The following is a 22,750-nucleotide window of genomic DNA, read 5'->3' as shown; positions in this document are numbered from 1 at the left end:
CCATTTCATTGTAAAAAGTGTTGTTGTAGTATGGTTTTGTAAAATAATATATGTATATTTGCGCATTTTTTCTATTAATTTCATGTTTTTAATCCAAACATTTTCAATGCATAAGTTAAGTAATGCTCTTCATTTGTGCTCTCTTTTTCTTTGTTCCGCGCTATGAGTGCGCATAGCCAGAAAATGCAAAGTTTATCAGTTTTTTATACGTTCAAAATGTTTTTAATGCCTTTCTTAATTTCATTAACTTATGTTCCTTGCCAAGTTTTGTTCGTTACATGTTATTTATTGCCGTTACTCAAACCATGTAAATACCAGCCAACAAATGTGTCATTGTTTAATATGGACGCAGTACATACAGTGTACATTATATTTACATATGTATGTTTGTAAATACATTTGTGTACGTGTAAAATGTGTACATAATTTTGCGGAAAATTAACATCTTTACGAATAAAATTCAATTTGAATGCTATTGCTATTTATTTCCGAAACTCACGATTGGTTATCACCTGCGAATTGTCTTCTTTTTTCTTTCTCTCTCTCTCTCTCCTTTTCTCCCCTTATGTTGACTTGCAGATGGCTATGTGGCTGTGGCTGGTGGTCGTTGCTGTTTTGCTAAAATCCAAACAAAAATTATGAAGAAAATATCTTTACTACATTTACAACAACTAAAAATCATATACATTCTCTACAAAAAACGCTAACACTTCCTCCACAACCACCAACAATACCGGCACCAAAATCCCCCAAACCAAAATCAACACCTCCACCTGATTCACTTGTGTCCTCGACAGTTTGTGTAAGGCAAATCGAAAATATATACATACCTTTATTGAGTAATTATGTTAAGGCACATTCGTTTTAAATGCTTTAATTTGACAAAAAAGAGAGAAGAAGTTGCTTATATTTTATTGCAAATACTTTTACGCACTGCGACTTTGAAGCGCACATTGATGAAGTACATGCTAACAGTGCAGGTAAACAATTTAACGGAAGTTTACAAAATGTGCTTTTTAATTATTTATTTTGGTTTTTTGAGTTGTTTTATACTCACCGTGCTATTCAATATTTTAATGCCTTTTAAAGAATTTTTAATAAATTTTATTAGGCTGATAGATACTTAGAATTAGTGTTACGTTGCACAGGCTTATCAATTAAGTGTCTGAAGAAAGAAATTGATGAGTTTATTCTTTTATAAATACACAAATACATAAACAAAATTATATATGCATCACAATATATCATATTTAAGAATTGGTTATACAGTTTTTTCAATTTATTATTTATTATTATTGTTTTTTATCACTTTATAGTTTTTACTTTGCCTTAAAATTATTTATCACAATTACATTGTTTTAATATTTATACTATAAAGTTAAGAATATATTTCTTACATGTATTTTGTTAAGTCTTTAAAATGTTTTAGATTAATTTGTTTTTATCCATTTATATTATATAATATATTGAAACTGTCTTATTTTCAATTCAAATAACATAATTTAGTATAAAAAAAAAAACATTTTAAGTAAATATTTGTTATTTTGTATAAATTATATACATAAGAACAAATTAAAGGCCATTACACAAAAAACATTTTTTTATTATAATTTATTTTTTTAGATGTATAAATATTATATTTGTAGTCTAAACATTATTTTCACTAAACTACAGGACATGATCTCTAGATTAGATTAAGACCTCAACAGATATATTCCAAAAACTTTCTGAATACTTATAAAAAAATGTTACATCAATTTATTTCGAGGTATCCTTCGCTTTTAACTAAATAAATTATTTAAAAAAACCGAAAAGGCTAACATAACCTACATATGTATGTATATTAATTTATCCATTTACATACATACAAATAGCATACAAGCTCTAAACGTAGAATGTAGTTTTGTACTTTAGTTTCGTTTATTTTACTTGTGTAGTTCTTAGTTTTCTTCCAATCTCTTTTTCTCTTTAAAGTAAACAGTATTTCATTAGTCACAAATATTATTTTTCTTTAGTTGTAAGTCGATTTTATTAGTAAATTTATTTTAACATTTTTATTAAAATTTAATATAAACATCATACATTTCTTTATTTCTAAACGATTTTCTTTTCTTTTGTTTTTTCCCCCATATGTATACAATTACAGAAAGAAAGAGAAGAAGAAATGAAGGACACACAGAATGTAGCAAGTCGAACAAATAAAGAGTCTTGTACAGGAATGAGCTTACAAAATACAAACAAAAACGAAACACACAAAACACGAAGCACGACATTGAATGAGGATGAAAAGTAAAGAAAAAAAACAAAAACTGAAGCATGAATAAGAATTATCTCTTAAAAGCCAAAACCATTTTCGCATATAAAATTCGATCAAATTGAATTGCGATTTCGTTTGTATGTAAAGTATATTCTTTAGAAGAAGAAGAAAGTTAAACACAAATTGGTAAGTAAAATAAAAAAGTAAAAACAAAATAGATGGTATACATTTTATACATAAATCATGTTTAATGAATACTTTGAGCAGTTTTAGTATAAATATATATAATTTTCCTATTACGATTTCCGAAAGGCATTTTTTAATATGTCTCAGTTTTAATAATAATAATAAATCATGTTTAATGAATACTTTGAGCAGTTTTAATATAAATATTTGTAATTTTCCTATTACGATTTCCGAAAGGTATTTTTCAATATGTCTCAGTTTTAATAATCTTAAAAGATGTGTAATATGTTTTTTTAACTGTCAATATATATTTTTAACAGAATTATGCATTAAACTTTGTTTTGAATTCACACTTTTTATTCTATTATTTCTCAATTCAAGTTCTAACTGACTTTTTACGTTTGCTTATAATTTCAGCTGATTTTTTTATTTCAACTCCTTTCGCATTCAAACGCACACCAGCACATTGTACCCGTTTCCGTACCCATACTCGTACTCAAACATTCATCTACATACAACACTGTCCTGAAAAATGTCTTCAAACATTTTTGCACACAGACAGCAAAGGTGAAAGCCTCGTCGTTTAGTCAAAAGACACAATATACACACCAGCATATACATACATATATACACATAACGAATGCTAACTAACATTAAAATGCCACGGAACTATAGTTTGTGTGTGTACATGGATGTGTTTACTCTCATAACTGTATGATCGTGCTTACGGTATCTGCCAATAGTTGTGAAACGAACAAATTTTGACACTTGGTTGTCCTCCTCGTCGTCGTCGTTCATATGGTATGCATGCATACATAACGAATACTATTATTCTTAATTTATATTTACTATATATACTTACTTATAATATCTATGTATGTAAATGTATGCTGCTAATTATTAATAGAAATTAGGAAGAAATAGAAGTGAAAAAAACGAATTATAATTATTAATTAAAATTAATTGTGGTATTGTGAATTCAACTACACAAACATACACATACGGTTAAAATTCAAGAAAAGAAGAGATGTCAAAGCATCGATACAAAAAAGAGATATACAAAAACAAAAGCAAAAGCAAAACAAATTACGCTGATCGTCGTATTTATATTATGTAATATTATATACATATTTATGCTATTTTAGATTTATTTATACATAAAAACATTATACATATACATACTTATACATAACTACTTTCAAAAAGGCAAAACAAAACCAGAAGAAAAGAAAAAAAAAAACAAATCGCTAAGAGTTGAACATATAAAAAACAATTATCTTTAAAAGAATATCATTATGAATGATAGAAAACGCATTAAAAATTAAGCGATTAATTGGAGAAGTTTCGAAAAAAAAAATATTTACATTTATTTATTTATTTTTGTGTTTTTGTAACAGTAAGCATGTAGTATAACGCACTAGCGGCAAGGCGAAATTGTAGAGAAAGAATGAATAAATTGCAAAAGTTTTCGATAATCTCAGCCACGAGCAGGCATAATACAAATATATTTACTACAAAATTTAAAAAATGTGAAGCACAACTTAAATTCTTTATGTTTCATATACGCGTAATCTACTATTAGGCGCCTACTACTTTGAATTTCAAATGTTGTTCAGTTTCATTGAAATTTGATTTACCAGCAAAACTCCAAGAAAGGTTATCGCTGACGCTAATTAAATAAATATATTGTTCGCAACGTTCCTTTCAATTTGTTTGTATCAAATAATACATTATGCAAAAAAAAAACATTTGGCATACAAAGAAAGTATGCATTCGTAATATATTTTTGCCGCTTTTAACTTCTGATTTTGTTTTTTATTTTTTAGTTCTTAAAATAAAGAAATAAAAATATATTGTAAATTTTATATTGAATGAAGAAGAATATGTACATTTCTACATTGTATGTATTTAGGGATATTCGCGGCGCATACACTGCAATTACGTCATTGTATTAAAATGAAAACGCTAATTCCACAAACTGAATTCCTTAATTAATTTGTAATATTTAATATGCTTTAAACTTTTTTTGTGTATATGAAGCTCGTTTTTGTTTAGCCTAGAAATTTCGTTTATGTTGCCGTTACTTTTTTCGATATTTTTGTTTATATTTACCTTTGTTCTCCAATTATAACTTCGTTCAGTTTATCGCTCAATTACCTTAATTTATTGTATTATTCCTAATTTGTAAACTTATATTTTACATATTTTACTAGCATATAATAAAAATACATTTAAACATACATACATTCATATATGTCCACGTCTGTAGTTAGGATATTAAAATTGAAGTAAATTAAGCTTACAGAGCTAAACGAAAATAAACAAAAAATTTAAATAAACATAAATACAATTAAAAAGAAGAAAAATGCCTTTTATGTTATAACGGTGCAATATTTTGTAATTTTATAAGTAACTCCGTTTTCATTTCTCACAAATTGGCGGATTTGAAAACTTCCCAATTGTTTAATTTCATTTTAAGAATTATGTTCGTTGTAGTGTTACTGTGCTTTTAAGCTTGGATTGCGTTAATCTTCAATAAAAATTCCGATTAAATCGCTGTTGTCTTTGAGGTGTTCGAATAAGTTTGTATCTGCATCTGTTCCGCTTTCCATCAGTAGCTAAGAGTAATTTTTTGCTTGAAGTTTCAATACTACTACTATTTCAAAATTATATTACTACGTAGTTATTAGAGAGATTAGGATGCCAATATTGTGATGAAGATCTGGAAGATAACATGATTTTTTTAAGCAAAAAACATGTATTCCAATCGTTTGGTTGTTGTCATCACTATTCAAAGTTGTTTCTTAAGTCTTAATATCTTTAATTTTAGCTAATACCGTGAGAAAATTATTAAAGCAAAACCCCAGATATTGAAAAGTCAAACAAGCTTTAAATAAACGAAAAGATTTTTACTTTTAATTACACTATATAAATATAATTTGGAAGTATCCGCAAAACTCTACACTTTTTGAATTTAATTTAATTGCACTAAAAATACCAAACTTCGCTGGAGTAGAAAATTTCAAAATTTGTTGTATATTTGAAAGTGGAGAGTTTAATATTTTAGATATTAAAAGGTTTTACATTTTTTAGCCAAGCTGCAAATAAACTGAGTTTTAAAATAAAGTAAAGGTTATAACTATGAATGGTGTCTGTAAGTCTCGAACAAAATCTAAAATTTTGAAATTTGCTGAAGTCATTATTATTTTTTTAAATCAATTAATTCCCAATATAAAAAAGGTTAAAAATACATTCAAAATTATATTTTATATGTGGCAAATTATATGTAAGGCACGAATTTTCTATGTTACCATTACTTGAAAATTATGGCCACAATATTTTAACGTATTCTAGTTTCCATAAAATATGAAAATGAAATAAAAAAATTGCTTAGAATTTCTGAGCTGAAACTGAAGATTAAGGATGATATACAAATTATGAGCTATACGAAAAACACGAAAAAAATAAATATGCATATACATAAACGCTTTAATGTTCAACCAATTTAATAAATACAGAATTGAATGAATAATGAACAACAAAATGTTACACAATAATGAAAATAAATGAGCGCAATAGAAACTTTGAAATAAAAACTTCCATAATTAATAAATATAAATTTATTTATGTGAACGTTTCTATGTACAATTTTACAACTTATAATTGTTACTAAAGTGTCTAAGAAGGAGAGAAGAAGACTCTTTCCTTGCCTTCCCAAACAATTTATTCGAATCCCTGAGCTCTTTGTATCGCGCGCACCTCATCGTTTGAATTCATATTTGAAAAACCACACGGTTGCATTGTCATACTCGCCGTGCCCGAGCTTATGCTGCGCAAAACGCTGGAATAACCGGATAACTCAGCCAATGGGGCATTCACATATATTATCTTAAAAAAAAGAAGAATTCAAAATTAACCACTACTTAGCGTAATTTTCATAAGTAAATGTTAAGTATGCTTACCTTATTATGCTCACTTTTCGGTCGCACGTCGTTTATTGTGGCACGACGTCGTGACAAATCGGCTATGATTGACGATATACGCTCGGACGGTGCCACAATCTCCAGCGCCATAACTGGTTCGAGCAAACGTGTGCCCACTGTGGTTAATATCTGTTAGCAATACAAATGGAAATATTATTGTAATATTTCGGTGAGAACAAATATACAACACGCTTTACCTTTTGTACGCATTGCGCCGCCGTAGCCATAACAAATGAATCAGCTGTACCACGTCCTATTGTTATACTATGCAAACGTATTTGAGTATCTACGACCTGACCACCAACACGTGGGCCACGTTCCAGCGCAGATAACGCACCCTTGCGTATCACTTGAAGCGTGCGCGGACGCAATGAGTTCAAATTTGCCGCATTCTCACCGGATTTATCCAAACTACAATATACAAAATATCTTCAGCTACCTTTTGGTGGTGAAAAGAGACATACACACCTAAAGGGTTCATTTTGTTCACGTAATAGCTCTAAAGTAATGGTTACGCTCTGCTTGCTGCCAGCTATTTGTTTGTCAACATGAAAACTGTCCAACGATGGCTCTTCTATCGTTTCTTTGTAGGCTATTTGAAGTGGACCTAAATCCACGTCGATTTTGTATTCGGTGAGTATGCGAGATTTCACGATGTCCATATGCAGTTCACCCATGCCTTAGAAGAAGATTTTAAAACTGTGAAAGTCATACGGCATATAATTAATACGTTTAAAGACTTACCACCCAACACAGTTTGACCGGTGACAGAGTCATAATTTACGCGCAAGCTGGGATCTTCGCGCTGCAGTTGCTTCAACGCCGCCTCCATGGCGTTCTGTGTCGCCAAACTGGGTGGCTCGATTGAACAAAAGTAGACCGCATCAGGAATTTGCGGTTCAGTGGCAAATATCTCACTCACAAGCGCCGCATCGGCGTTGTCATCGTTATCACTATCTTCAATCCCCGTACCACTTTCAGGCAGTTTTAGCGTTTTCTGTAAACGTTTTTGTGCACTTTTCAGTGATGAAGCACTAGTTGTGAGCAAATCACCGGTAACTGTGTGCTGAAATGGACTTGTTCTGCGTTAATATTTCTCAGTTAGTTTCGACAAAAAAATATTGAAAATATTCACCTTCAAGCCCGCACAGATGGCAACATCACCCGCTGGCACACCACTTATTTCACGATACTCATCCGCCAACGGCTCATACACTTTGCTGATTACTTCTGCGGTATTGTGTGTGGTCACCAAACGCGAACCCTTCTTCAATTCACCACGAAAGACACGCACCAATGTTAGCGCACCACGCTGTTTGTCGTGTATTATTTTAAAAACTTTGCCCACAAAGTCGTCACTAAAAAATATGCGAAAATTGAGAATATTATTAAAACATTCTTTATATAACCAATTTTTACCCAAAGCAATCGTAAAGCTGATTACGTTCATGCGGCGCTGGTAAGTAATCAATGGCCGCATCCATTACACGCTGCACGCCTACATTTTTATACGCTGAACCTAATAGAACTGGGACCACCTTGCGTTGCGCTACAGCGCGCCGTAAAGCTTGTTGTATCAATTCATTGCTGACTTGATCAAAGCCCTCAGTGCTAATAACCACCTGCGCTAGCTCATCATCGATACCGGAAAGCTCATCAATTAAGGCATAACGTTTGTCTTGCAAATCTGCAATATGCTTATCTAGAGGCGGAAGTGTTTGGTACTCACGACCCAAACTAGCACTATCCCAAATGAGCGCTTTTTGAGTAATTACATCGAAAATAGCTGAAACAAAATATATTATAATTACAAACTGCGTAACTAATGAAATGTGAGCCACCTACTTAAATTTCCCTTTTCATCTTTCAATGGCGACTGCAAACAAATTGGCTTTGCATCCAACTTTGTCGATAAATCGCTCACACAGGCATTGAAATCTGCATCGGGTCGATCCATTTTATTCACAAATACTAGTTTCGGCAAACGATGTTTCTCGGCTTGTGTCCACACAGTGATTGTTTGCGCTTCTACTCCCGCTGTGCCATCCAAAACCACAACAACACCATCCACAGCATGCAATGATTGTTCCACCTCCATGGTGAAGTCTATGTGACCTGGTGTGTCCAGTAAATTTATTCTATAATACAGGTAAAAACTAATTGTTATCTTTTTATATAATCTTTCGAACCTACTTGTGTTCGCGCCATTTGAAAGCCACCGCTGAACTGCATATCGTTATGCCACGCTCACGCTCCTGTGTTAGGTAATCTGTCACCGTATTACCACGATGCACCTCGCCCAATGTGCGTGTCTTGCCGGCATAGAAAAGCATGCGCTCCGTTGTAGTTGTCTTCCCTAAGTATTGTGTCAATATTAATTATTCATAGATTTGTTAAAGGCAGTATTCCTCACCTGCATCGATATGCGCCAAAATACCAATGTTCCGCAATTTTGCGCTACTATAGAAACGCTGCCATCGAGCGTGTGAGTTGATGCTTTGCAGCAAAGTTAAGCTGCGTGTTATTGTCATTAATAATACGTTTTATAAGTTTTTAATTTATAAAACTCTTATTAATTAATTTGCAGGTGTTACACTTAAAAAAATGCGGCAACAGCTGATAATCAGCTGCTTTACAAAAGTAAACAAACAACAAAAACAAAACCTTTGAGGCAAATTCAAGACGAATTCATTCATTAGATAAATTCGCTTTATACAAAATTGGCTATATATTTCCAGTGATTTCAAAACTGTTAAGGCTGAAAAAGACTTCACGATTACTAAATTAATGATTGTTTTATTAAACTCATATAACGATAGTGCTATAAATCTATTAGATAGAAAAATGATTAATAATATAATTATTTTAATGAAATGCCTCTTATAATATATGAGACGCAGTTTTGTTAACTAAAAACTCACACACACAAGAGTAGATGGGTGCAAATCTACAGTATGTTTGAGCCTTAATGTAGCAGCTGGTTATGAATGTTCGCTCCGATTTTTCAGTTGACCGGCTGTGAGGAAATTTGATATATCACAAATTTCAAAAAATCGTGTTTTTGTTAGACATAAATAATTTGCACCATTATTTATTTGTTATTTAGTACAGTGTGTTAAGTTACCTTTATTTTATTATAATAAAGTGTTAAACGAGAAACCTAACTACTTTCAAACTATATATTTAAAAAAATGACTGGACGCCCAAGACGTCGAGCAGCAGTTAAGGCTACGCAAATAATTGAAATATCTGACTCCGATGATGATGCACAAGTCGTAACCAGAAGAGGACGTGACAGCTCATTTTCTCCACCTCCGACAAAATCAGCACGTATAGATACCGCAGCACGAGCATTAGCGGGAAGAGAAGTCGCCTCCACAAGCACAGCTGGAAGGTATATATTTACACAATTTTGTCGTTTTTAGTAATTACATATTCGAGTAAATATTTTTGTTTGCAGAAAACGTTGGCCCACAGACAAAACTAAAGATAAAGTGTCACAACCGGCTGAAAAACGCACCAAAAAGGACAACAAATCAACCTCGAAATCAAAAGAGAATAATAATAAAACCAATTCAAGAAATGAAGCTGATAATATAGAGCAGCAAGGAAATGAAGAACAGCATATGGATTTGGAAGCTGAACAACAGCAGCTTCCTGTAGAAACGGTTACGGACGGCCAATGTTCATCGAGTGCTGATAAGGACAGACCTGCACGTGATTCCACCACTTATACTGGTCGCAGCTCATTTTGGGGTTCGTATTAAACAAAGTTTTTTTTTGATATATTTCTGATTTAATCCTGTATAAACTACAGCACGTCGGAAAGTGTGGCGCGTCGATGAACTGCTTGCCGAAAAAGAGAACGTTGAGCCCAGTACTGCTAAGAATATCGTACAATTGCTTGAAAATGAGAATACAATACCATTCATTTGTCGCTATCGGCGTGATTTAATCAATCACATAACGCCTGAAAGATTGCGCGATATAAAAAATTCATACACAGAAATCGTAGAATTGCGTAAGCGTGCCGAAACGATTGTAACACAATTAGAGAAAGAGCAACAAATAGGCGATGAAGTGCGTACGGAAATTTTATGCGCCAAAAGTAGTGAAGAATTGGAATTTTTGGTAAGCCCCATGAATCTTTAGTGTTTTTTGGTAGATTTATTCTAGTCAAATTTTTAGTATGCACCTTATAAACCGGCAAGCAAAGGCTCACTGGCCGAACGTGCTAAAGCGCTTGGTTTGGGTGACGCTGCAGATCGCTTGCTGTTCGGTGAAGCGCCACAAGTGCGTTTGGAATCGCTAGTAGATCGCAATAATGCCGACTTGGATAATGTGGAGAAAGTGTTACAAGGCATATGTCACATCATTTCCCACAATATAAGCAAACATACAGGTGTTTTGGAAGAGTTGCGTCGACTGTGAGTTAGAAATTTGTGGAAATATTTATAAAAAAAATGTTAAATATGTTTTAATTGATTGACATTTATTATGCAGACAAAAAGTGCACCGCATTGTACTAAAGTGTACCAAATCTAAAACTCCCGGCACAACAACCGCTACCAAATCTTCAACATCACTTAAGAACCAATCGAATAATAATAATAACTCGTCACATTTAAAGAATAAAACGGATGCCTCAAAATATGAGACATATTATGACTTTCAACAAGATGTACGTTATTTAAAACCACATCAGGTACTCGCCATCAATCGTGCGGAAAAGCAAAAGTTTCTAACTGTAAAGATAATCAGCGCTGATTATGTAAAAAATGATATCAAACGCTTCACGCGCGAGTTGTTTATGAATGAGGGACTGCGTTATCCACTGCGCAACCAGGTGTTCGAGCAGGCATTCGAGGAATGCTATAGCAAAAAATGTGAGTGGGACAAGAGCGAATTATTAATATTAAACTATTATGTAAATATTTGATTTTTTTATTGCTCCAGTGCAACCGCTGTTATCACGACAACTGCGCAGCGATCTGAATGAATCCGCCAAAAAAGCTGCCATCGATGTTTTTGCGCAAAATCTGAAACAATTATTGCTCCAATCGCCACTTAAAGGCGAGCGCATTCTTGGTATTGATCCAGGTTTTACAAATGGTTGCAAATTGGCGTTAATCTCCGAAACAGCAGATGTTTTGGAAACCAATGTTATATATCCGCATGCGCGTAGCAGCAACGCTGAGGAGGTGGGTGAACAATTAGCAAAATTGCTAGCTAGACACAAGTGAGTAGTAATAGTACCAAAAGTCGATTTTTGTATTAAGATCATACACATTTAAATTAATTATTTATTTAATAGTTGCAAAATAATAGCTTTGGGCAATGGTACTGCCTGTCGCGAAACGGAATTTTGGCTATCCAACCTTTTCGATTGGGGCATTTTAGATAAAAATAATGTGCGGTACAGCATTGTTTCCGAACAAGGCGCTTCCATATACTCATGCAGCGATGTAGCGCGCAAAGAGTTTCCAGATATGGATATGAATGAGATTAGTGCCGGTAATAATAACAATTTTGTAAATAATTAATATATTATTTATTTATTATTATTATATTATTTATTTTTTATTATTATTATATTATTTATTTATTACGATTTCGTGTGTAGTGTCCATCGCACGTCGCTTAAATGATCCGCTTAGTGAATATGTGAAAATAGAGCCACGACACATTGGTGTCGGCATGTACCAGCATGATGTGCCAGAAAAAACGCTGAACGAGGCGCTGAATGAGGTGGTCTCGGAGTGTGTAAGTTTTGTGGGCGTGGATATCAACACCGCCAGTTTGAGTGTATTAAAGTGAGTTGGACAGTTTTTACCCAAATAGCTTATAATAGTATAAGCCTGATTTGCTAAATTTTAGGCATGTAGCCGGCTTGAGTGAGAAGAAGGCAGAAAAAATCATTGAACATCGCACAAGTAGTGGTCCGTTTCAAACACGTAAGGATCTTTTGAAAGTGAAGTCTATTGGCGAAAAGACATTTGTGCAGTGTGCGGGGTGAGCAATGGATTTGAGTTATAGTTGTAATATTATAAAAATGTGTAATTCTCGTTTTTAAAGTAATGTTGTATTTAATAAGTTAATTGGCTTATTATAACTGTTTTAAATTCTTATTGGTTAATTCGTTACGTTTTTTGTACTCATTTCAGCTTTATACGCATCGAACCCTTGAGTGTTGGTGGGAAGATTGAAAATATGCTGGACTGCACCTGGGTGCATCCAGAGAGTTATGCTGTTGCCAAAAAGTATTTTTTTTTTTTAATTTATTATTATTATATATTATTATTATTTTTTTAAATTTATTATAAAAATTTTATTTCACAGAATCATAAGCAAATGCAAATTGTTGCTTAAAGACATCGGCACCACACCGTTCATCTGCAAAATTAAAGCTTACGCCTTGCAATGTGATATAGAAGATCTGGCAGAAGATTTTCAAATACCAAAAGAGCGTGTAAGACAAATTTTCATTAAAACAGAAGAATTTTTAGCAACTTTCCTATACGTTTTCTATGAATTTATAAGAAATATTTTAAAATTTTACTTTCAGGTTGATGTTGTGCTAATGGCCCTACAACGCGAGCTTACACAGGACTATCGTGCAGAATTCGCTAAACGTCCGTTATTCAAGCAAGGTCTAACACGTATAACTGAACTTAGTGAGGGAGATGTTTTGACGGGTATATTATTAAATGTCAATTTGTTATTTATTTCAATATATTATTTAATATATACTAATGTTCTTCTAACTTGATCTTCAGGTGCTGTCTCAAATATCACACACTTTGGCGCTTTTGTTGATATTGGCGTCGAATGTAATGCGCTTATTCATATAAGTAAAATGCAGAATAGAAACCTAAGCGTGGGCGATCGTGTAACTGTTTCGATCATACAAATTGATATACCACGTAAACGTATTGGTGTACGTCTGGAGGATATGATTAAGGAGACAGATACATCATTTACGTTGACCTAATTAAATTAAGTTAATTTTCTTAAGTAATGTTAGCGTAATGCTTAGATAACTTTTAGTTACTAGAAGTTAATGTTGTCTTGCATACGTAGTTTTGTTTACGTATGCATTGGAAGCATAAAATATTCACTAAGAACAAATGAGCATTATAGAAAAAAAATTAAATAATTTCAATATCATGAACCATCATTTTAGTTTAATAATCAAAATTATTAGATGATCTGGACATTTTTCATCGTTCTAAGCATAAAAGTATCGAAATACATAAGGTACTGACAAAATATATTACCATCCAAGAGTTATACACTTTCTATTTAGTTAACCTCTCTAACTGAAATTTTATGTTGAAATGTTGCGATCTCTAATTATTCGATCATTCCACTGCGCTGGCGCATTATTTAGAGGAACCGTCAAACTTCGCTTGGACTAATATCTCTACTCTCGAAATTGTTTTTTATATTCGTAAAATGAACTTGCTAATGTTATAATCTATATTCTAAAAAATCTAAGGATTTGTTATGAATTAAAGTTACACAGCGTCGAAAACGCCAAGTCTATCGTTTTTTTTTTTTGCAGAACGCACAAAACATTTGCCAAATAATTTTGAAGAATTATGCCGAGTTGACAGACCTTTCCCGAATAAAAGCGAATACAACATTTCAGACAACGGACTTCCCAATGTGGTACTGGTCTTTGCTAGCTAATTGCTATTGACTACTATAACAAGTGGTCTTATTACCAACAACTATGACGCAAGCTGATGAGTCTCTATCGGTTTTCGCAAATACTAAATTTTTTAAAGGCCAAACGGCACATTTCCGTTGTATGGTATAAATTCTCGAACTACCGGGGACATTGGTCAAAATGCGACAGCTGCTCTTTTAAGAGTTTGAATATTTAAGTTATACAATTTCAAATTATATATTAAATAAAATATAATTAAATGAAAAGGCCATTTGTAATAATAACAATGATGAACACTGTAAAGAATGAATAACAAAAAGCACTGTAAAAAATTAGATCGAAAATGGCCGAACATAGTAGTTTGTTCAAAATCAATTAGTGAAAACAATTCTTGGAAAATATAGGAAACTCGGGCGAAAGCAGTTTTCAAATTAGATTTTCGTTCAAAAAAACTCATTGCAACTAATAAATTTCAAGTTTTACAACAATTAATTGCTAATATTGTACCATTGTTAATTAATAAAACGAATAACAACAAATACACGAAGATTTAAATAAAGCAAGAAGCTGTTATATGTTTTATGTGAAGAAGCTTGCAGTACCGCTATTAATTTTATTGTCACTTAACAACGAACAGCAAGAACAAGCATATAAAAAAAATAAAATATATATCGAAAAAACAAAAATAACAACAAGCAACTACTACTAGGTCAAACTAAAACCGAAAACTAAACAAACAAACAAACGAGCAAAACTCACAAAACAAAATAGCAAAACCAACAACAAGGATAAAAATCTTACCTTTGAAAACCGCCACCGAACAAAGGAATAGAGGAGTAACCAACCAGTCATCAAACGTACCGTGTACTAGCATTGGTCTCGAGCATTTTAAAGACTTTAATAGCAATATTAAACTTTCTAAAATCGCAAGAGCAAGCTCCATATAAATATAAAGAATAAGTCAAGTCAGGCGAAATGGCATTTTCAACGCAAAAAGAATTTTTCCATGTCCCCTTTATGAACGAGACGGTCGACTATGAGTGCCGCAAGGCTTGTGTCAAGTTGAAGACCTATCAGTCGACCATCGATCATCGCTCATGGGCCATGGACGAGTCGTTGCAATCGAGATTCCTTTCAGATTTGATCAACTGTCAATCGCCGGTAGGTCAAATCTTGAGGTCAACTAAATTATTGCAATGTAATATTAGGCCGGCGAATTCCCCAATAGCGATACGATTTCGTAAATATTTTTATGTCGATGTAATAGCTATATTTTTAATGAATTTAATTGATAGATCGCGTAAATAGTTTTTAAAGATCACTAAAATATATTTGTCCTTTGTGATATTTGTACAAAAACAAACGAGTATTATTTATAAAAAACTAAAGTGGAAGGTGACAGCCAAAAGGAAGTTAATTTGTGTCGGGCTGGCACTAAGTAATGCAAAGCGTTTTTTGGGGAATTCGGGAGATGTTTCCATAGTTTGTATATTTGCGCCAATTAAAATCTAAAATCTTTTTACTTTTAGGTTGGAGGCTTTGGAGATGGAGATGTCGAAGATGACTATGATAATGCCTACGATAGAGATGGAACGGGTGTAGCTGGACGAGTTCAAGGTCGGGGACTAGACGCTGGGCGTGGTGGTCGGCCTAAACAAGGCACCGAAAGCGGTTATGTTGGTCAACCGGGTATGAGCGGTGATGAGGGAGCTGGTCCTAGTGGTCGCGGACGAATGGGCGGCACTGGAGGAGGGGGTCCAGGAAAAGGTGGTTCCGGAGGTGGAGGACCAAGCGGTGGACCAGGAAGTCTCATTAGCGCTGATAGCGTACTTGCTTGCGCCAACGAACAAATGGGAAGAATGCAGGAATTGTTGCTACACAAAAAGAATCTCGAAAAACAATTGGAGGTATCGAACGAGCGTTTAAAAGTATCTAATATGGAGAATGATAAGATCAAAGCCATTATGAATAAAAAATTCGATGGCAATAATTCGAAAGATTTCTACAACAAAATACAGAAACTCACCTCTAGTGGTAAAATCAGTAAGGGTGAAGAAAATGAACTCTTACAGATTTACAATAAATTCGAAGATATGAGCAAAGCCTATGAAATATTACAAGCCGAAAATGCATATCTAAAGCGACTGATGGAGAAACTGTCGTTGCGCGCATCCTTCGAAACACTCAAAGTTGAACCGGAAAAAAGCGCCGATATTGGATTCCTACAGAACGAGGTGAACAAGTTGCGTAAGGAAGTATCCATACTACGTAAATTTGAAGATGACAAACTGAGGGGCACCATGGATAATCGGAATAAAATGTCCGATCAGGATGCTGAGACACTCAAGGCGATTATTAAAGAGCGCAATTCTCTTCGTGAGAAATGCAAAACTTTCAAAGATCTTGAGGCTAAGGTGTACGAACTGCAGAAGATAGCAAAGGAGGCCGACAAAATGTCTGACAGTCTATCAAGCGATTTGGATAGTCAATCCAAACATATAAATAAAATGGAGCATGAGATGAAACAGATGCAAGACTACTACGAAGATCAAATTGCCAAACATAAGTTTAATGAGGACATACTGAGGGTAAGTGTACACTGTAAAGCTGTTTTTTATACTTTATTGAAGGTCCCACAACATTAAATAGTACGTTGGATAGTGATATTCTAGGGGATCCGACTACATTGTTGTATTTTTAATGAAGTATTTTACTAAATAAGATTTTATGGGTTAAAGATCTTTCTGTTAAATCTCAAAACGTCTTGCTTTGTCTCTACTCTTAGTACAAAAGCAACAACTTTAAAATATTTCTAGATTTTTGAAAGATTGAGAAATATGTATGTTCTTGTAGCAAAACTCGATATTGGTCCATTATTAGCCGAACTTTGTCGGGTACTGTCAATCTTCCGGTACCCCATTAAGCACGCACCCAGTCCATTTTCAGTTTTTCTTAGAAATTGAACATTCCCAATTTTTAATATACGCAATTATTATATATCATTCAATATAATTATTGTTTTATGATACCTATCAAATTATTCTTAACTTCTTTATAACAGTGTCAACTCGACGAAATGAAGGAAGATCTCATTCGTGCCCGTTGCAGCGCACAAAAAGCCGAATGCCTGCAAATGGAGATCGGCAGTTTGCGTAACGAGCTAATGCGTCGTGAGCTGGCTCTGAACGATTACAACTGTCAGTACAACCAATTAATGGTAAGTTGTTGACGAAATTCATAATGCTCATTTATATAAAAAAATTAAGTGAGCATTGAAATTTATTTTCGTTTCTTTTCGATTTCATAGTACAAGGCCAAAAAGTTTAGAAACAGTGGCTATTGTATGTGCAATCGAGACCCAGATGCTGGCCATGATAATGAGAATTGTTTGTCGGATAACTGACTGCAATGCCAATTAGCAGAATGTATATACACTTGTATGTTCATGCCCATATCTACTAATGCTTTAAACAATACATATATATATATATATATAAATATTTTTTTATTATTATTCACTGTATATTAATCATAAATTTTGTATAAGCTCTGTTTTTTTTTCTTCTTGTTCTTAATTTAAGAAATTTTGTGAGTTGAATAAATCGATTGTTGAAAATATATACATACATTTATATACAAAAGCGTGTTCATTTACAGTCCTTGTAAAGTCTCTTTCAAATCTTCCATAAAAAAAAATATTTTAATTAAGTTTCGATCTAACAAGGGATGTGAGTCGATGACATTCGTTATTTTAAAATACTACCGGTTACCAGCCAACTCATAACAATGGAGAAGCAAGTGAAAGGCTTCTTAATACTTAAAATCACGCGAAGTTTCGACGTTAAACTCTATATGGTATGAACCCTCCGCATACGCGATAGTTACGAAATCGTAACGTCCTCTAAAATCGAGTTATATGTCTAGAGAGTGTTAAGAGTGTGTTTTAAATGTCAAAATATATGTCACACACCAAGAAACTTTAGCTTTCGAATGCTTAGTATTAACAAAAATTAATGGCACGTGTCACTCTCATGGCTGGCTCTGGATTGGACTTACAACCCGCGTTGCCACCACATTCATAGACCAACAATTAGTACTCTCTCAACCTACAAAAAAAAATAAATGAAAATGAAATATGTGTATTGTATGAATGTAAAGCTTAATTGCGCTGGCCTTGCTCGTATTTACAGCGGCATTTTGTAGAAATGGGCATGAAAAGCAAGTGCAGGAAAAGAGTTCGTTTCCGAAAAGTTTGCTCTTCCTGCGTACGCATTGATCGACATACATGGCCAGCAGACTCGGATACAGAAACGGAAGTAATAGCCGATAAATGTAAGAAGGAGGGGATATTGTGTAGAACAAGTGCTATAGAAAATACGATAACAAAAGGGAAGGACACTGATGACACTGATACAGAATATTGAATTACTCACATTTGTACATATTTACCTACACATAAATATGTATGTATGTAGCATGTGCGAAGCGAAGCCAACTGTACTTTTAATAACACTGATAATAATATTCGGTTTTCTCCTTCGCTATTTCTGCTGTACATTTTCCTTGCACAAATGCCCAGAGTGTCATTGAAGAGCTCCAGAATAACGCCATACAAAACCTGCACGACACCCAAACTCAAACCTGCTCCGATTATATGGACGATCTGACGTTCTTTGCGCGCGCTACATTGAATGAAATCAAAAAGGAGATAAAGAAACGTGGCGGCGATGGCGACAAAATCGGTGGTCCAGCCATTACCGATGGTCTCAGTGCGGATGAGTGTTGTGCGGAATTACAGCGAATGCACGAGATGGTCAAACACTTAACAAAACAAAATGAATATTTGGAGGAGAAATGTAGGAAAGCCCAGGATGATATATCTTATTTGAAGAAAGATAAGGATGCCCTGAATGTGCATGCTATGGACAGACTTAATGAGTTTTCTAATCGTGTGGATAAAATGGGCACGGATGTGGGTAAAACTGCGTTGGATACCGCTTATATGGATAAGGACTTGAAGGAATCTATGAAATTGGTGAAGGAGATAAGCGACATACAGTTGAAGAATGTGCAATTGACGAATGCAGTAAATGCGCTTAATACACGCGACGATCAAAGCATTATAGATGATTTACGACGGCAATTACTCGAGGAACAAGCCAAGAATCAGAAATGTCAGGAAGAAAATAAAAAACTGCGAGAACTGCTTGAAAAACGTGGCATTGATCCAAATCTTGCTACTAAAGACATCATGAAAGATGCGACGGATGTACAGAGAGGTGTCCCAGCTGCGGGAAAAACTCCTACCCCTGAAGCTACTCAACCTGTACCAACCTCAGCGGTTGGCGAGCCAGCTGCTGCTAAAATGGGTGGACCTATTGCTGGTGCACCTGCTGCTGGTGGTCCCGCTGCTGGTGGACCTGCTCCTGTTGGTGGACCTACTGTTGCTGGTCCTGCTTCCGGTGGACCTGCTGCTGGTGGTCCCGCTGCTGGTGGTCCTGCTGCTGGTGGACCTGCTGCTGGTGGTCCTGCTGCTGGTGGACCTGCTGCTGGTGGACCTGCTGCTGGTGGTCCTGCTGCTGCTGCTGGCGGTCCTGCTGCTGGCGGTGGTCCTGCTGCTGGCGGTCCTGCTGCTGCTGGTGGTCCCGCTGCTGGTGGACCTGCTGCTGCTGGTGGTCCCGCCGCTTCTGCTCCTGCTGCAGGTGGTCCTGCTGCTGGTGGACCTGCTGCTCGTGGTCCCGCTGCTGGTGGTCCTCCTGCTGCTGGTGGTCCTGCTGCTGCTGCTGGCGGTCCTGCTGCTGGCGGTGGTCCTGCTGCTGGCGGTCCTGCTGCTGCTGGTGGTCCCGCTGCTGGTGGACCTGCTGCTGCTGGTGGTCCCGCTGCTACTGCTCCTGCTGCAGGTGGTCCCGCTGCTGGTGGACCTGCTGGTGCACCTGCTGCTGGTGGACCTACTGCTGCTGGTCCTGCTGCTGCTGGTCCTGCTGCTGCTGGTGGTCCCGCTGCTACTGCTCCTGCTGCCGGTGGTCCTGCCGCTGGTGGTCCTGCTGCTGGTGGACCTGCTGCCGGTGGTCCTGCCGCTGGTGGACCTACTGTTGCTGGTCCTGCTTCCGGTGGACCTGCTGCTGGTGGTCCCGCTGCTGGTGCACCTGCTGCTGGTGGACCTACTGCTGCTGGTCCTGCTGCTGCTGGTGGTCCCGCTGCTACTGCTCCTGCTGCTGGTGGTCCCGCTGCTGGTGCACCTGCTGCTGGTGGACCTACTGCTGCTGGTGGACCTACTGCTGCTGGTCCTGCTGCTGCTGGTGGTCCCGCTGCTACTGCTCCTGCTGCTGGTGGACCTGCTGCCGGCGGTGCTGCCGCTGGTGGTCCTGCTGCTGGTGGGCCTGCTGCCGGTGGTCCTGCCGCTGGTGGTCCTGCTGCTGCTGGTGGTCCCGCTGCTGGTGGTCCTGCTGCTCGGGGTCCTGCTGCTGGTGGTCCTGCTGCTGGTGGTCCTGCCGCTGGTGGTCCTGCTGCTGGTGGTCCTGCTGCTGGTGGTCCCGCTGCTACTGCTCCTGCAGCAGGTGGTCCTGCTGCTGGTGGTCCTGCTGCTGCTACTGCTCCTGCTACAGGTGGTCCCGCTGCTGGTGGTCCTGCTGCTGGTGGACCTGCTGCTGCTGGTGGACCTACCGCTGGTGGTCCTGCTGCTGGTGGACCTGCTACTGGTGGTGGTCCTGCTGCTACTGCTGGTCCTGCTGCTGCTGCTGGTCCTGCTGCTGGTGGACCTGCTGCTGGTGGTGGTCCTGTTGCTACTGCTGGTCCTGCTGCTGCTGCTGGTCCTGCTGCTGGTGGTGGTCCTGCTGCTACTGCTGGTCCTGCTGCTGCTGCTGGTCCTGCTGCTGCTGCTGGTCCCGCTGCTACTGCTCCTGCTGCTGGTGGTCCCGCTGCTGGTGGACCTGCTGCTCGTGGTCCCGCTCCTGGTGGTCCTGCTGCTCGTGGTCCCGCTGCTGGTGGACCTGCTGCTCGCGGTCCTGTTGCAGGCGCTCCTGGTGCAGGTGGTCCCGGTCGTGCTACGGGTGACGTTGGCAGACCTGATGTTGGTCAAGTAGGTGGGCCTGGAGGTGCTGGACTAGTAGGCGGCCCTGGAGAACCGGATCGCGGAGGACCAGGCACAGGAGCCATTGGCGGTGCAGGTCCTGTTGGCGATGGCTCTGCAGTTGGTGACGGAGAAAGTGGTGGTGGAATTGGCATTAAACCTGGAAAAGGAGAAGGTGTAGATGGCGGGGTTCCTGGTAGAGGTCCTACTGGCCGAGGTGCACCGACTTCTGGTGGTGGCAAAGGCCGAAGAGGAAAAGGTGCAGCTGCAGCAGCAGATTCAGATGCATTCCAACAATTTATCGACACCAATGCCAACACAATGATATCGAATATTAGAGCGGGAAGTGCACTGGAAAAGGAATTACGTGCGATTCTGAATTCCTTCATGATGGAATGCGGTTTCTGCTTTTGCAAAAGTCTAGTACCAAAAAGTAAATTCTACGCACTTTGCCACAAGCTTCTGCACAACGGCATTCAGTGCATGTCCTTCCGCGAGTTGGCGTATATGCATAGAAAAATATTTATGGCCGCCGACAAGTTGCATCCAGGTTGTCTATTAAATATGATACTAACTGAGCTGGGCTTCAAGGACGGTGAAGGTCTCAAGTGTTGTCATTGTAAAAACGCTCTCTGCTGCAGCAACTCGGAGGAAATGCTTAAAGAAAAAGGTGAGTAATAACCTTGTGAATCATTTATTGTTATTGTAATCAACGATATTTAAAAAAAATATGTTATTATTGCAGTGAGCAAATTGGAACGTGATATTGAAATGGCAAAGGAGTATTTGGACAGTTTGAAAGCGCAACCAAAAACACCCAAGAATCAATACACCTCAACCGGAAAGACATATCGACACATGGACGATAGCTATTCTGAATCCGTAGAGGAGTGAGGAATTGTTTTTATATATATGTATGTGTGTATATAATATATTGCATTTTTCTAGGCTTTTAACATGTCGAGAAACAAGACCTACTTTGTCCAGAACTCACAGCAAACAAATGAAAACTCTTAAGGTATGCAGTCAATTAATTTTAGTGTGTTGCTTGTTTTTCGATTTAAAATATTTTGCAGGCGCGCATAATGAAGTGCTCCGAAATGCTGCGATGATTGTTTTACGTAACGACGTTATGATAAATCAACGCGTTGTGTACGTGGGCATGTTTTGGGAAATCCCAAACAAACTTTGCTGCATTGATATCTATTTTTAGTTTATTTTTATATTTATCGCACCGATAACGGTTTCAATTAGTTTTTTTTCGCATTTTGTGGCATGTTGGCACAACTCATACTTGTACCACAATCGATGTTACATCTGAACATGAAAATATTTGTTCGAAATGGACCAAGTTTCGTTTAAAGAATTTTATTTTTCCACCAAATCCTTACCAATTCCTTGGAGAATGAATAGAAATTTTTTAAACAAAGTTTGCCTATAATGAACTTTATCAATGAATGATTGCCACATCCACACATATGTGTATATAGTTTAGAATATTTCCGAATAAATAATTTAAAAAAAATTAAATAAACAAATATATTGTAATTTTAATGAATTGTAAATAGTTGGTTTAAATATGT

At 36.7% G+C, this 22,750-nt stretch overlaps 4 protein-coding genes across 12 annotated transcripts in view; 3 read left to right on the top strand and 1 right to left on the bottom strand.

Moving 5' to 3' along the window:
• LOC105210126 (PH and SEC7 domain-containing protein) overlaps nt 1-3,614 on the top strand; it is a 53,819-nt gene extending 50,205 nt beyond the window's left edge. For 5 of the 6 annotated variants that reach the window (XM_054225873.1, XM_054225872.1, XM_054225871.1 and 2 more), the window contains one exon: nt 580-802. In XM_054225873.1, the coding sequence (XP_054081848.1) occupies nt 580-622 (43 nt within the window). In that variant the 3' untranslated portion in view covers nt 623-802. Of the gene's footprint in view, nt 1-579; nt 803-2,146; nt 2,444-2,860 lie in introns of those variants that run through there. The other variant, XM_029038934.2, reaches the window with a different exon arrangement.
• Nucleotides 3,615-6,047: 2,433 nt separating this feature from the next.
• LOC105210124 (ribosome-releasing factor 2, mitochondrial) lies at nt 6,048-9,074 on the bottom strand. Its single transcript, XM_011180896.3, has 10 exons — nt 8,840-9,074; nt 8,620-8,782; nt 8,272-8,564; nt 7,846-8,212; nt 7,562-7,784; nt 7,171-7,492; nt 6,895-7,105; nt 6,624-6,837; nt 6,406-6,555; nt 6,048-6,331 (listed from the first exon to the last, which is right to left on the bottom strand). Exons 1-10 carry the CDS (start codon nt 8,955-8,957, stop codon nt 6,167-6,169), a joined length of 2,226 nt encoding a protein of 741 aa, XP_011179198.1. The 5' UTR covers nt 8,958-9,074; the 3' UTR covers nt 6,048-6,166.
• Nucleotides 9,075-9,404: 330 nt separating this feature from the next.
• On the top strand, nt 9,405-14,849 carry LOC105210123 (uncharacterized protein YdcI). Its single transcript, XM_011180894.3, has 13 exons — nt 9,405-9,820; nt 9,887-10,182; nt 10,244-10,557; nt 10,615-10,853; nt 10,930-11,312; nt 11,383-11,665; nt 11,741-11,940; nt 12,050-12,239; nt 12,304-12,438; nt 12,591-12,686; nt 12,766-12,895; nt 12,992-13,121; nt 13,203-14,849. The coding sequence occupies exons 1-13, from the start codon at nt 9,618-9,620 to the stop codon at nt 13,415-13,417; spliced, it is 2,814 nt and encodes a 937-aa protein (XP_011179196.1). The 5' UTR covers nt 9,405-9,617; the 3' UTR covers nt 13,418-14,849.
• LOC105210235 (keratin, type I cytoskeletal 9) lies at nt 14,480-22,697 on the top strand. 4 transcript variants are annotated; one of them, XM_054225876.1, is made up of 8 exons: nt 15,069-15,259; nt 15,628-16,686; nt 17,160-17,315; nt 18,678-20,076; nt 20,260-21,837; nt 21,913-22,057; nt 22,116-22,185; nt 22,244-22,697. In XM_054225876.1, exons 1-8 carry the CDS (start codon nt 15,074-15,076, stop codon nt 22,277-22,279), a joined length of 4,629 nt encoding a protein of 1,542 aa, XP_054081851.1. In that variant the 5' UTR covers nt 15,069-15,073; the 3' UTR covers nt 22,280-22,697. The 4 variants fall into 4 exon arrangements, with proteins under 4 accessions (XP_028894771.1, XP_028894772.1, XP_054081851.1 ...); XM_054225875.1 differs by having other exon boundaries at nt 18,678-21,837; XM_029038938.2 differs by lacking the exons at nt 18,678-20,076; nt 20,260-21,837; nt 21,913-22,057; nt 22,116-22,185; nt 22,244-22,697 and adding an exon at nt 18,289-18,637 and having other exon boundaries at nt 14,480-15,259.
• Nucleotides 22,698-22,750: the final 53 nt, after the last annotated feature.

The sequence above is a fragment of the Zeugodacus cucurbitae genome, chromosome 2, assembly GCF_028554725.1.
Source record: "Zeugodacus cucurbitae isolate PBARC_wt_2022May chromosome 2, idZeuCucr1.2, whole genome shotgun sequence".
Taxonomy (NCBI): domain Eukaryota; kingdom Metazoa; phylum Arthropoda; class Insecta; order Diptera; family Tephritidae; genus Zeugodacus; species Zeugodacus cucurbitae.
This window is presented reverse-complemented; position numbering and strand designations above follow the sequence as displayed.

What these genes read in the sequence shown, in the direction of transcription:
- LOC105210124 (XM_011180896.3), bottom strand. Translation starts at nt 8,957, where the DNA reads ATGACAATAACACGCAGCTTAACTTTGCTGCAAAGCATCAACTCACAC. An exon ending in CAGCTTTACGATTGCTTTGG is followed by an intron (nt 7,785 to 7,845) that starts GTAAAAATTGGT and finishes CATATTTTTTAG; the next exon opens with TGACGACTTTGTGGGCAAAG. An exon ending in GAACAAAATGAACCCTTTAG is followed by an intron (nt 6,838 to 6,894) that starts GTGTGTATGTCT and finishes TGTATATTGTAG; the next exon opens with TTTGGATAAATCCGGTGAGA.
- LOC105210123 (XM_011180894.3), top strand. Translation starts at nt 9,618, where the DNA reads ATGACTGGACGCCCAAGACGTCGAGCAGCAGTTAAGGCTACGCAAATA. An exon ending in GTGAAGAATTGGAATTTTTG is followed by an intron (nt 10,558 to 10,614) that starts GTAAGCCCCATG and finishes TCAAATTTTTAG; the next exon opens with TATGCACCTTATAAACCGGC. An exon ending in GGAATGCTATAGCAAAAAAT is followed by an intron (nt 11,313 to 11,382) that starts GTGAGTGGGACA and finishes TTATTGCTCCAG; the next exon opens with TGCAACCGCTGTTATCACGA.
- LOC105210235 (XM_054225875.1), top strand. Translation starts at nt 15,074, where the DNA reads ATGGCATTTTCAACGCAAAAAGAATTTTTCCATGTCCCCTTTATGAAC. An exon ending in TTAATGAGGACATACTGAGG is followed by an intron (nt 16,687 to 17,159) that starts GTAAGTGTACAC and finishes TCTTTATAACAG; the next exon opens with TGTCAACTCGACGAAATGAA. An exon ending in AACAAATGAAAACTCTTAAG is followed by an intron (nt 22,186 to 22,243) that starts GTATGCAGTCAA and finishes AATATTTTGCAG; the next exon opens with GCGCGCATAATGAAGTGCTC.